The 13,528-nt window shown below is 52.3% G+C and overlaps 1 protein-coding gene across 1 annotated transcript in view; it reads left to right on the top strand.

Moving 5' to 3' along the window:
• The first annotated feature begins 3,279 nt into the window (after positions 1–3,279).
• Positions 3,280–13,528, top strand: part of SCARA5 (scavenger receptor class A member 5) — a 123,087-nt gene continuing 112,838 nt past the window's right edge. Inside the window, exons 1-2 of the mRNA XM_017540425.2 lie at positions 3,280–3,869; positions 8,928–9,054. Of these exons, the coding sequence (XP_017395914.1) occupies positions 8,943–9,054 (112 nt within the window). The 5' untranslated portion in view covers positions 3,280–3,869; positions 8,928–8,942. The remainder of the gene's footprint in view (positions 3,870–8,927; positions 9,055–13,528) is intronic.

The following is a 13,528-nucleotide window of genomic DNA, read 5'->3' as shown; positions in this document are numbered from 1 at the left end:
TGTGGTTTTGATTTGCATTTCTCTAATGACCATTTTTTTCTAATAAGTACTCATAATTTTGTGGGGGGGAATACAGAAAATTATAGGGGAGGAAATCCAAATAAAAATGTTAAAAGCTGGGCTGCTTTCTGACTTGGAGGCTGCCTTTCTCAGCTCTGTGTCTCTTCCCTGAGATTTAGCTACTGCTGGCTCAGGGTAGGGATCTCGTGGCTCAGGGCGGCTGATGGATTTCAGTTTACACCAGATGGATGCTTTGAGATAAACAATAAGATGACAGATAAGAAAACATGTATGTCATTGACTGAATACAATTTTACAAATGCTAAATTCTTATTTCATGTGTACAGTGATTTTTACCAAAATGAACTTTTCTAAACAAGTTCATGTGTATTGTACAATTAAATGTTACTTTTTAAAAATGATAAATACAAATTCTGAGTTTTGAAAGAGTACATACTTTTTTTTTTTTTTTTTTTTTGAGACAGAATCTCACTCTATTACCCAGGCTGGAGTGCAGAGGTATAATCTCAGCTCACTGCAACTTCCACTTCCCGGGTTCAAGTGATTCTCCTGCTTCAGCCTCCCCGTAGCTGGGATTACAGGTGTGAGCCATGATGCCCAGCTAATTTTTGTATTTTTAGTAGAGTCAGGGTTTCACCATGTTGGCCACAGCTGGTCTCCAATTCCTGGCCTCAAGTGATCCACTTGCCTCGGCCTCCCAAAGTGCTGGGATTACAGGTGTGAGCCACCATGCCCAGCCAATTGCATACTTTTCACCAAGATATTTCTACAAGCTGAACAACAATAAAATATAAACACTGGTTTGTCAACAATGGACAAAATTTGCTTTTGAAAAACATATTTCATGTAAACCAGGGTAAAAACTAACCAAAAAGAATATGCTAAAGGTAAATATTTTAAAGAGTATATTTTAGTAGAGTAGGCCACAGATAAATAGCAAGGTCCCTGGAGTAGTCGAATTCAAAAAGACAGAAAGAAGAATGAGCATTCCTGGGGCTGGAGGACAGGGGAGGGGAGTTGCTGAATGAGCAGAGTTTCAGTTTTGCAAGATGAAAAGAGTTCTGGAGATTGGTTGAACACCAGTGCAAATGTATTTAACACTACTGAACTATGTATTTAAAAGCCTCATGCCTGTGATTCCAGCACTTTGGGTGGCTGAGGCGGGTGGATCATTTGAGTTTGAGACCAGCCTGGCCAACATGGTGAAACCCCCATCTCTACTAAAAATACAAAAATTAGTCTAGCATGGCGGTGCACCCCTGTAATCCCAGCTACTGGGGACGCTGAGGCAAGAGAATTGCTTAAGCCCGGGAGGTGGAGGTTGCAGTGAGCTGAGATCATGCCACTGCACTCAATGAATGCATGAATGAATGAATGAATGAATGAATAAAGAAATAGTGCTGCTGTGAACGTTTGTGTGCATGTCTTCTGGGGAACATAGGGATGCCATTCTCTTGGGTATGCACCTGGACATGGCATCGCTGGGGCGTAGAGTGGCCCTGTGTTCAGCTTTGGTGGACATTACCAAAGAGTTTCCCATGGTGGTTGTATCAGCTGACATCCAGCAGGGTAGGAAACTGCGGTTATTCTTGTCCTCGTCAGTGTCGGTGATGTTTGTTTCACTTCCCTCCTCTGGTGCGTTGTAGAGGTGCCATACTGTGGTTTTAATTTGCATTTTCCTGATGATTCATGAAGTTGAGCACCTTTAGTTATTTCATTAGGTCCGATTGTTGACTTGAACTCTGGGCTTGTTGCACCAGCAGGTCCTGCCCTATGGCTTGGAGTTGGCTGTTCCATCTGCCTGGAGTGGTTCCCCCAGATGTTGGCACAACTAACTTCTTTGCTTCCTTCCCATCTTTTCTCAAATGTCACCTTCTTCATGCTGCCGAGCCTAATGATCCTGTTTTAAAATGCTACCCACAGGCCAGACACAGTGGCTCATGCCTGCATTCCCAGCCCTTTTTACGCCATCCCAAATGCATTCACGACGCAACTATCCCCCAAAGGCCCCACCTCCCAACACTGTTGCAATGGAGATTAAGCTCCCAGTGTGTGAATTTTGTGTGACACGTTCAGACCATAGCACTAACTACCACATTTCCTGGTAATATGCACATCTCTGCAGGAAAGATCTTTGGACATCACTTTTTTTTTTTTTTTTTTTAAGACAGGGTCTTGTTCTGTCACCCAGTCTGGAGTAGAGTGGTGCAATCACAGCTCACTGCAGCCTCAAACTCCTGGGCTCATATATAAGAAACACGTGGTGTATGCTAGAAAGTGTTTTCTTCTCCTTTTCCTCCTCCTCCTTCTCTCCCGGCATCATTATAATAATGATACAATTCTCGTTTGTTCTATCTGTAAAATGGAGCTTGATGTTGGAGCTGCTTCCCAGGCAGTCAGGCGGCGAAGTCACTGAGAACGAGGCAGGCGTTTCTGACTCAGCTGTGGGCGGGCAGCTGCAGTGGGACAGCTGAGTCTCAGCAACACTTCACATGTACAAAGCCTGACCCTGGAGTCTTGAGGCTGAACTTTTCACCAACAAGCAGGAATGCATTCGTGAACGTTACCTTCTGAGCCCTGTCCTTGGGAGGCCCCCCCTGGCCTGGACCATTGTGTGGATTTCTCTGATGCCCTGGATACTGCCACCTCAATCTGAATTTAGCAGCTCCCTTCACATCTGGTTAGATCTCCTTTTTCTTTACTTTTTATTTTTTTTTTAATAAATGGGGGAGGGGGTCTCACTATGTTGCCTAGGCTGGTCTTGAACTTGTGGGTAGGCTCAAGTGATCCTCCCACCTCAGCCTCCTGCAGTGTTGGGACCACAGGTATGAGTCACTGCACCTGGCCTAGATCTCCTTCTTCAAACGTAAGCAATCATGTTTAGGTTTAGGGTTATTGGTGCCAGGGTCCGCGTCCCATACTGAATTGCAGTTCCCCTATGGGGAGCCAGATAGCCTTCATGCTGCATCCTGCAGCCCCTGTACAGTGTTAATGAGTCAGAAACACTGGTTTTGCTGCTGAGTTCCGTGGAACCCCCTGGGGCACTTTTCCGACTACCCCCGGTATGGCCAATCCGTGTCCTTTGGGGATGACTGTGACTCCGGGAAAATACGTAAAGAACTCTGTGCCAAGTTTGGTGAATGAATTGAGCCATGCCAATTCTGTCCTATAAATAAATGTACAAGACTGGTGTTCTTGCGTGGCTCATAGCCAGGTCTAGCCGCCACTCCCCCAGAAGCTTTCCAAAAAGTATTTTGTGCAGGGCCTTTTCAACAGCCCGTGGAGTCCGAAGGCCAAGGCCGATCGCGCTGCTCTGGGGCGCGCGGGCGTTCCCACATGGGGCTGTAATGCCACGATTGGCCGCAGGAGGGGGGCCGTATTCCAGACCCCACTGCAGAAGCCTCCGCAACTGCTCCAAGAACTTTATTTTATACAGACTGGCGGCGAGAGCAGCTGCAGTTCGCATCTCAGGCAGTACCTGGAGGAGCTTGCTGCTGCCTCCCCAGAACATCTTCTGATCGCTGCCCAGGGCCAGGCACCAAGGACAGGGACGCCCAGGTGCAGACCCCCCATTCGGGGTCCCCCAGGCGCAGACCCCCACTCCGCCACAGGTTGCATCTTGACCCGGTGCTTCTGCAGAAGTGGCCCCTGTGGTCCTGCTCTGAGACTCGTCCCTGGGCACCCCTGCAGCTCCTTTCTATGACTCCATCTGGATTTGGCTGGCTGTGGGGACGCGGTTGGAGGGAAGGCCTGAGTTTCAGCGTGGTGGCAACCAGCTCTCCGGCCACCATGGCGAATGCCGGGATCTGAGGGGACAAGGCTCCACAGCCTCAGCCAGGGGCACTCAGGTGAGTCTTGGTACTAACTTTGTCCTGTCTCCTGGGCATGCTCTCTCAAAGGCATCTGGAGGAGAGTGGGATGAGCTAAATGGAGCGGAGCACAGAGTTTGGGAAACTTCAGGACCCAGAGCCTGGAGGCGCCTGCTCCAGGTGAGAATGTCCCCGCTGGCTGGGCCCACAGATATCCACTGGGCCCTTGTGCAGCTGCTTGGGCTGGAGAGTGTGAGCCTGCACTTGGGGTGCCAGAGTGAAGCTATTGCCTTGGTGGCAACCCAACCTGACTCATGTCACAGCCCAAGAGCCTACTCAGGGTACAAATAGCTCAGGTGCACGTGTGTGTGTGTGTGCATGTGTGTGCATGTGCCTGTGCATGTGTGTGCATGTATGTGTGTGGATGTGTGTGTACATGTGTGTGTGCATGTGTGTACGTGTGCACGTGTGGGTGTGTGCATGTGCCTGTGCATGTCTGTGTGCATGTGAGTACGTGTGCATGTGTGGGTGTGTGGATGTGTGTACATGTGTGCATGTGCATGTGTGTACATGTGCATGTGTGGGTGTGTGCATGCGCCTGTGCATGTCTGTGTGCATGTGAGTACGTGTGCATGTGTGGGTATGTGTGTGTGTGCGTGTGTGTACGTGTGCATGTGTGGGTATGTGTGTGTGTGCGTGTGTGTACGTGTGCATGCGTGGGTATGTGGCTGTGTGTGCATGTGCGTGTGCATGTGTGGGTATGTGGCTGTATGTGCATGTGTGCATGTGCGTGTGTATGTGTGCATGTGTGGGTATGTGTGCGTGTGCGTGTACGTGTGCATGTGTGGGTGTGTGCATGTGTGTGCATGGGCATGTGCCAGAAGTGGGTATATGCCAGGAGAGGTGATTTCTAAAGCATCTGTCCCTGTCCAGCTTTGGGTTATGATTTTTCATAACTAAACACAGTTAAAGGAGGAAAACATTTAAAACCTCCTTAGCGATTCTCTCTCTGGAGAGGGGCCACACTCAATGTGATTTTTTCCTTGGTGTTGAGGAGTTTCAAGTGAGGCAATCCAAAGAAAAGCGGTAAACCCTACAGATTTGGATGCTGGTACCCAGAGAAACTGACTTGGGAGCAGCAAGTGAGACTTGTGCCACCTACTCAGAGGAAGAATTCAGTCCTTCTGACGTCCAGAGAAGGACTGGAGAGCCAAGGTCCAAATTTCAGCCCTAGAGTGCATTTGCGATTGCCTTTTGCAAAGGGAACTTCAAACAGCTTTGTTTCTGGGACTGGTTAGGTAGGAAGGAGGCCCTGGGAACCTGGACGCCTCTCTACCTGGCTGCCTGGCAGGGTCAGAAGATGCTGGAGGGTGCTTATTCTCATCAGGCTCTGCCACCAGCTCCCCTGAGTGACCTTCTTTGTAAAGCCATGCCACGTGTATTATCTCATGGGAGGCTCACAGTGACCCTGAGTGACCAGCAGATACCGACCTTCCCATCTTAGAGGTGATGTACCTGAGGCCGAATGAGGTCAGCTGACTGAGCCAGGTTCCCCAAGAAACCAAGAAGCAGAGGAGCTAGGCTGGGAGCCCTTGGCCTCTGTGCTCCCCGCATTCCTGCAGAGAGCCAGGGCTGCAGGGCACTGAGGGCTGAGGGCTTTTCCAGTTCGAAAATGCAGAATCTAGAGGCAGATTCCTGGCCCTGAACCTGCCCTTCTAATTGCCTGGAAGTAAATCATGACTGCCAAGAGGTTAGTGGAGAGGGCATTCCCCCACGCACCCCCGTTAGAGCAAGACTTCCTCTTTCAGTTGCAAGTTGAGGTCCAGGCTCTTTGGACTTCACCTACAGGTCACCGTGGCTTCCACATCTTGCCCATGTGCTCCAAGCTCTCAGAGCCCTGCCTCAGTCCCAGGAGCCCCACCTGCTGGAGTACACTGACTGGCTCTCCGAGGTGGGATTCTCTTCTCACCTGATCTGGGACCCAGAAAGTGGCCACCAAAAGGCGCTGACATGCAATTCCTAGACAAAGCAACCCTGCCACTGAGCCGGTGCCCTGGGTGGGAAACCCGTGCCCGGGGCCTCTTCCTGCTGTGATATTCGTTCCTTCTTGCCTCTTTGGTCTGGGTTGGCCTATCTTTAAAATGGTTGTGATGGAATGCAAATGCCACCAGCCTGCCCCCATCACAGTGCTTCTGGGAGGAGCATCCCAGGTGGCAAATGGCCTGTACCCTGTGGGGTATGTGCAGGTGCCAGGGATTCCCCTGCCATCCCCGCACTTGCCATCAGTTTCGTCTTCTAGAGCACAGACTTGGTCCTAAGGCAGTAAGACCCATGATCTGAGGGTCCCCAAACCTGCCCCTTCCCCAAGAAAGAAAAACAGCTCCCAAGAAAACCTGGGCAGACCCAACATGCGTAGGTTTCATTCCAAGTAACAAACATGAGCAGAATTGGCTGAACTTTTCCGAGCCCTGTGCACTCACATCTGGCCCCACTCGGCCCCAGCCCCTCTCCCCAGCAGCTCCCCTGGGCTCCTGCTCCTAGGCTGAAATGTGGGAAGGAGGAAGGAGACGGCCACCCTTCAGACACATTCTGGCTAACAAGTGTGAATCCCAGCCCCGTCCCAGGAGCTGATGAGAAGAGGAGGAAGGTGGACACGGCAGTGGGTCCTCTCACCTCACTGTCTAGTCTCAGCACGGCAGCAGTGCCCTGTCCAGCTCTGGGTGGCCTCTGGGCAGCAGAGGCGGCTGCCTGTAGCAGAGGGAGTGTTACTGCAGGCAGAAGGGACATGGACCTCCTGCTCCACAGCCCCCCAGGAGTGACGCCAGAGGGAGGGGTGCCCTACACAGTGCTCATGAAATGAGGGAGGGTCCCTTGCAGCCGAGCAGAGCTGGAGCTGCCTGGAGCCCCACCTAGAGGCCTCCCCTGGGTGGAGGACTTGGGTGGAGGGCCCGGATTCGGCGCCCGGAGAACTGGACACCACTGCAGCAAAGGGAAGCCAGAATGGGTGGTGTCCGAGGCAGGGAGGAGAGATCCTGGCAGAGCTGCGGACCACCCCCTGTTCCATCCCTCCCACAGCCTGGTGGAGAGGCCCGCAGAGACTGGGAGCCCCATGGCTATGCGTGTGCGTGCCCGTCATGGGGGTCGTAGAGAAGGGCTAAGAGCAGAGGCCTCCAGCCGTCCTGGGTCATTGGAAGGACATGTATACAGTGACTGGTCAGTTCTGATCTCCTCTCAGCCCTAATGTCAGAGGTGTCTGGAGACCAAACTCAAGTCATGAAAATAGGGGGTTCAGCCGGGCACAGTGGCTCAGACCTGTAATCCCAGCACTTTGGGAGGCCGAGGCCAGTAGATCGTTTAGTCTAGGAGTTTCAAACAAGCCTGGGCAACATGGTGAAAACCCATCACTGCAAAAAATTAGCAGGATGTGGTGGTATGTGCCTGTAATCCCAGCTACTCTCTAGAGGCTGAGTTGGGAGGATCACTTGAACCCGGGAGGTGGAGGCTGCGGTGAGCCGAGATTGCACCACTGCCATCCAGCTTGGGTAACAGAGTGAGACCTATCTCAAAAAAAAAAAAAAAAAAAAAAGAAAGAAAGAAAGAAAAAGAAAATACGGGGCTCATGTTCTGCTCTGCTGCACAGCAACCCGGCCAGCCTCCTTCCCTGATTATGTCTATTTTTGAAAGTTGCCACGCCTCCTTGCCCACCCTCCCTCTGAAGAGGAACTGATTGACTGATCTCTCAATCAACAGGCATTGTCCCCCCACTGCCACCTGCCAGCCCCTGCATCCTCTCCTCCCAGCCTCCTCTGGGTTGAAAGGTTGAGTTTGCTCCATTGCATCTGAGGCTGGCCTGGGACCCATCCTCATGGGGCTTTTACCTTCCAAAGGATTTATTATTTAAACAAACAGTGGCTATTTTTTGGTTAAATGTCCAGATAGCTAAAGAGCATCAGAAACAAAGGTCTAGATAAACTTATGGCTGGAACTTTGATGAAAGTAGAGAATAATTTATAAAGTCACTGAGCATGTTTGTGACAAAAACAATATCAAGTAATTGATGTAAATACTTTGTAATTTGACTTAAAAAAACAGACTCTTCTCATTACATAAGGAATGCAAATGCATCATAGAAAACCCAGAAAATCTGAAAGCAAAAAGGAATATGAATCCCCACAATCCCTTCCAGCCACGGTCCAGTAATACATTTCTCACCTGGAGCCATCATAGCGTCTGACAGCCACACGCATCTTACATGTGCATCTCTTCCAAAATGAGATCGTGTTGTACACGTTGTGTAAACAGGCTGTTTCCTTTCAAAGAGCATAGGATTCTCCTAAGTCAATATATATGTTCCTGGAACACTGTGGTGTAGACCCAGAGACCCAGTGAGTCAGCTCAGGGGGCCGTACAGACAGGATCCCTCCCCTGGCCAAAAACTGCCCAGATACTTAGTGTGTGGGGGTCCCAGCAGAGGCTCCCTGCTCTTCCGGCCCCACCACGGTAGACGGATACCTGCTGTGGTCCCACTGAGCTGCACTCCTTCCGACATGCCAGTGTCGTTGGATTTGGGAGCAGCCCTGGTCTTTGCAGCTGTGTTTGCAGGTGGTCTCTGTGCCCCTCTGAAAGGCGCCTTCGTGTCTAGTTTCCTTCCTTCATTTCCAACACAGAACAGAAGCGCAAGTCTCTCCAGCATGCCCAGGGCTTCCAAGGGCTCAGAACCTGCTCACAGGTCACCTTTTGGGTCAGCAGGGTTACTTCCTCCTGGCCCGCCCAGTGTGACCCACGGTGGCCCCAGCTCAGGACTCCAGCCCTGCTGAGAGTTGTTGAAAGGAAGGGTTACATCCCACCATCAGAAAGGTCTAAGGGTCTTGGTCTTCTGAAGCCCTGAGGAAGCTGGGGGTGGGGGCATCGGGGCCCCAAGGACCTGGAAGATGGCACCTGGGTCCTGGTGATGAGCAGAGGGTCCCAGCGTTCAGGCTCAGAACCAGGGGTGGGCGCCTTGTTCTATCCGTTTGTTTCTGTTTCCACCTACAGTTGATTCTCTGTCTCTCTCCCTGCATCCATCCTCCCTCTCCTCCCCTCTTGCCATCTCTGCAGCTGCTGCAGGGTGCGATGGAGAACAAAGCCATGTACCTGCACACCGTCAGCGACTGCGACGCCAACTCCATCTGCGAGGATTCCTTTGATGTCAGGAGCCTGTCCAAACTGAACCTGTGTGAGGACGGTGAGTGCAGCTAGCTCAGTCCTGGGGCACCAGACCTGGCCTGGGGGTGGAGGACCCCTACCTCACACCCAACCTCGACATTGCTGTTGAGTGCTGGTGACCTCCCCAGTTAATAGTGCATCTATTGAACTTGATGCTTTAAAAGGTCTTTTCCAATGAGTTTTCTCATTCATTTCAACAAACCTGTCAGCAAGATGAGTACTCATTTAACAGATGGACAGATCACACAGCTCATGAGTCCTAGGGGGTCCAGCACCAGCCTCCTCACTCTGAGAGAGAGACTGTGGTCAGGCAAGGGGCTCTGAGCCAGTCACGCAGACCCTCTTAGGTGAGGAGAAGGGCCTCCTACCCACTTTCTGAAGCATTTGTGAGGGGCAGACACAGCCCTCCAAGGTGCTCATCCTGCCCCTGGGTGCAAGGCCCTGGTCTTGCCACAGAAAGGGGACCCCACACCAGTGACCCAGAAGGCCCTGCATCTCAGGGGATGCTTATTTGCCAAAACCCTGGAGACCCCAGTGATGCGGTTTCTTTCAGAGGAGCCCAGCACACTTTTCCACCAGCCTGGCTCCTGTGCACCCAGCCGGTGCCCGATAAACCCTTGCTGCATGAACAAGTACACTCCTCATGGCAGCGCGTGCCAGGAGAGGAGAACTCACCCGCATGTCAAAGAGAAATAGAATGAAACTTACCGAAGAGCCGTTAGAGGGTTCCCACGAAGGAGAGACAGGCCTTTTGCTTCTCTCGTTTTGCTCCACTCTGCCAGCTGCCTCTTGAAATTACTCAAGAGCAATGACTTCACTCCTCTCTTCCGCCAATTCTGTATTCCTCCCACCTGGTGCTGAGTGTAGGGAAAGAATCGTGGTGGCTCAGAGAGGCAGGGAGCAGGGAGGGTCTCTGCGGGCAGAGGAGACAGGAGATCTGGGCTTCTGACCCATGCAGCTGCTCACCCCACCCTAGGATCTTTCACCAGGGTGGTTCTTCCTCCGGATTCCAATCAACAAGCGTATTCTGAGGATCCATGGTGCATCAGGCCAGGGTGGGCAGCCAGTGGTGCACCAAAGAGAAACGAGTATTTGCCCTCAAAGGGCTTATGATCCCAGTAGAAGGGGCTGGCATGGGAACAGTTACCTCAAATATGAAGTAGGCCAAAGTGTGTGTGAATAATGAAGCCAAGCGGGCAGAGAGCTTTCTGGAAAAGGGCTGGAAGACTGAATAAGATTGTTTAAGAGGAGAGGTGGGGAAGGTATTCCTAGCTATGTAACACCAAGCTGTGTCAGGCTTTCTGGAAGGCTCATACCACTTGGGCCGAGGAGAAGGCCTGGGGTGCTGGCCCCATGCAGAGCCCCCATCACTCCATCAGCAAAGGGGAAGGTGGCGTCCATATCCACTGACACATCAGTAAAGAGACTTGGTTTGGCTGGAAAGACTGCGTACAGCACAGTGGGGTGATTAGAGAGGACCATCAGGGCCAGCCTGGGGAGCCACAGGGGTGGGAGGGGTGGATGTCCCTGGGACCACCATACCCTCCTCCCAGTACCTCATCTTACCCTCCCTTTTCCTGAACCCCAGATTTTTTTTTTTTAAATCTCATTTGGACCAGAGAACTGAAAAGGAACAGCAGCCCTGGCCACTGTACCTTCTGGGCCCCTCTGCTGTGGGGGCTCCGTGAGAGGGCACTTTGAGAGCCAGGCCAGCTATGTCCTGTCCCAGGGTTCCCTGATGCCAGGTCCCAGGGCAGAGCAGACAGCAGAGGTTCAGAGGTATGGAATCTAGACTGACCCGCCCTTCCTGGGCATGTGACCCTCTGTGGGCCTCCGTGTACTCATCTGCCAATTGGGGATGTAGGGGGGTATCTCTGAGGTCCTATCTGGTTCTAAAATTCTGTGTGTAAAATCAGACCTGGCCATTGCATGAGGGGTGTGGCCCTTTTCAACCCCAAATCAGAATATGACGCTGTGCTAGGCATGGCTGTGGCTCTACTTCAGCAGGAGTGAAAACTTGGGTGCCGACAATGTACCCAGGAGGTCCCGTGCCTCTCCCCTCTGCACTGCTGCAGCCTTGGGGGGGAACCTCTGGCTCACTCACCTGAAGCTTCTGCCCTTAGAAGGGTGCTCCCCTGACATCCCGCAGTGTGTGTCACTGCCCCGTCCCGCTTGGTTCATGCTCTCATCTCCCCCAGGACTTTGCTCAGCTCCCACCTTCTCTGAGGCCTGAGTTTCCATGCCCCTTTTCCTGACCCTTTTTTCCTTTCTTCCATGGTCTGACTTCCTCCTGACACTGTAGTGTCCTTATTTACATATTTCATTATCCGTTCCCCATGGCAAGAATATAGGCCAGACCATAGCAGGCATCTCCGTTTTGTTTATTGATGTCTCCCAAGCCCAGCATGCGGTAGGTGCTTGCTAGGCATTTTTTGAATGAATGGGTGGATGGACAGGTGGTTGAATAGATGAATGGATGAATGAGTGGATGGATGGATGAATGAATGGATGGATGGATGAATGGATGGATGAATAGATGAATGGATGGATGGATGGATGAATGGATGGATGGATGGGTGAATGGATGGATGAATAGATGAATGGATGGATGGATGGATGAATGGGTGGATGGATGGATGAATGGATGAATAGATGAATGGCTGGATGGATGGATGAATAGATGGATAGATGAATGGATGGATGGATGGATGAATGGATGGATGAATAGATGAATGGATGGATGGATGGATGAATGGGTGGATGGATGAACAGAGGGATCCTTGAAGTCTAAATTTGGCAAAGCATTCACCTTCTACACCTGATTGCCGACTTCTCTGGGTCTGTCTTCACTCCTGGCTGCCAGGTTGGGGGCTGGAACCCGGGCAGAGCAGAGTTGAGATGAAGCCAGTGACGTCAGAGTTCTGTGCTTCCAATTTGATTTTTCCCCCCTTTCCTTTCATTTCTGAACTTGACTTGGGGAAATTCAAGCCAGATTTGATCTGTTTCTGAAGGGTTTTGCTGTTTCTTTGATCCTCATCTTTGCAGAGTGAAATGGGAGAGGAAGAGGAAAGGATGGGGCCGGGCAGAGAGGAGGGGGAGGGTGGGAAGAGATGGGAAAGGAAGGGAGAGCCAGCACCCGTGAAACCAGTCAGGGCTGCCCTTCAGCCTTTACTTAGTAAATGAAGACGGTGAAGCGTGAGGCCCAGGACAAGCTCCAAGTCCTTATGGGACTTCCTCCTTCAATGGAGGGCAAGTGGTGGGAGGAGGTGGGGAGGGACAGCACTTCTGGTTGGAGCTGCCCTTGGGGATAGTGGGATCAGAGGAGGCAAAGTCACGAACGTACAGCCCCGACATGAATGTAAGACACAGCCTTTCCTGCCAGTGGGATCTGCTGAGCCTGGTCTGGTCCTGGCAGGCTCCCTGCTGTTCCTGCTGCACGTGATGAGCTGCCCCGCTCCCGTGGTCCGTGCGCTATGGAGTGCAGGTCTCATCGTCACTGAGACCTCAAGGTCAGGACAGTGTTTTGCCTCCTCTTGGAATTCTCTCGGGACCATGTAGGTGGCAGGTGTCCAGGAAGTCTTTGTGATTGTTGGTAAATGATGGGCTAAGTCCGCTCACATCGTCAGTGGTGGAGCTGGAACCCGACTCTGAGCCTCCAAACCTGGGATGCAGGCCCCTTCCCAGGATGGGGACTCCACGGGGTTGGCCCGAGGGTGCTAAGGAGTGACTCGCCTCACCTCTGGATTTGGAACCAATTAGGAAATAGACAAGGAGGCACGTGGGAATCCAAGTACCAAATCTGCCTCAAACCTGGAAAAGCTCGGTTCACGATGTGGCTGCTGGCACCCCCAACCAGCAAGTGTGAGTGCCCTGTTCACGCACCAGCCTTCACCTGGTTCACCCATGCATGCCCTCCTCCCACCCACCTGAGAAACAGGGACAAGAAATGGCAGGTGACAGGCGGCTCACCCACTGGACAAGGCGGCACTTCCTGGAGGTGGAGGTGCTGGTCCCTCTTTCATGGGCTTGGGCAGGTTGTCGGTCCAGAGATAAAAGGCACTCCCTGCAGCCACCACCAGAGGCCAGGGGAGGAAAAGAGAGGAGGTGAGGGGACACCCTGGGAGTATGGGCTGGGTGGGGCTCGATGCCCAGGGAGCTTCTTAGTGCAGAGGAAGGGACCCTCCCCGAGCGGAGCAGCGCCTGCAGGCACCATTCCACTTCTGCACGGGACCTGCTGCTTTTTGCTTTCCTTCTTGCCCCTCCTCGCCTCTCTTTGCCCTCCCTGCTTTTATCTCTTCCCTTTTTTCACATGCCAGGTGAGATAGGAAAAGAAGGGACTGTCAGGTGCCTTGGCTCCTCTGTCCCCTCCCTGAGCAGCCACCTTGCCCGGCTCCTCCAGGTCATCCTGTCTCCGCACCCTTCAAGGCCCCCCTAGACACCCCTTGCTCTCTGATGCCTTTGGGGCCTCCCCTCCCTGCAGGCCTGGTCAGGGC

The sequence above is a fragment of the Cebus imitator genome, unplaced genomic scaffold (assembly GCF_001604975.1).
Source record: "Cebus imitator isolate Cc_AM_T3 unplaced genomic scaffold, Cebus_imitator-1.0 Scaffold125, whole genome shotgun sequence".
NCBI lineage: Eukaryota > Metazoa > Chordata > Mammalia > Primates > Cebidae > Cebus > Cebus imitator.
This window is presented reverse-complemented; position numbering and strand designations above follow the sequence as displayed.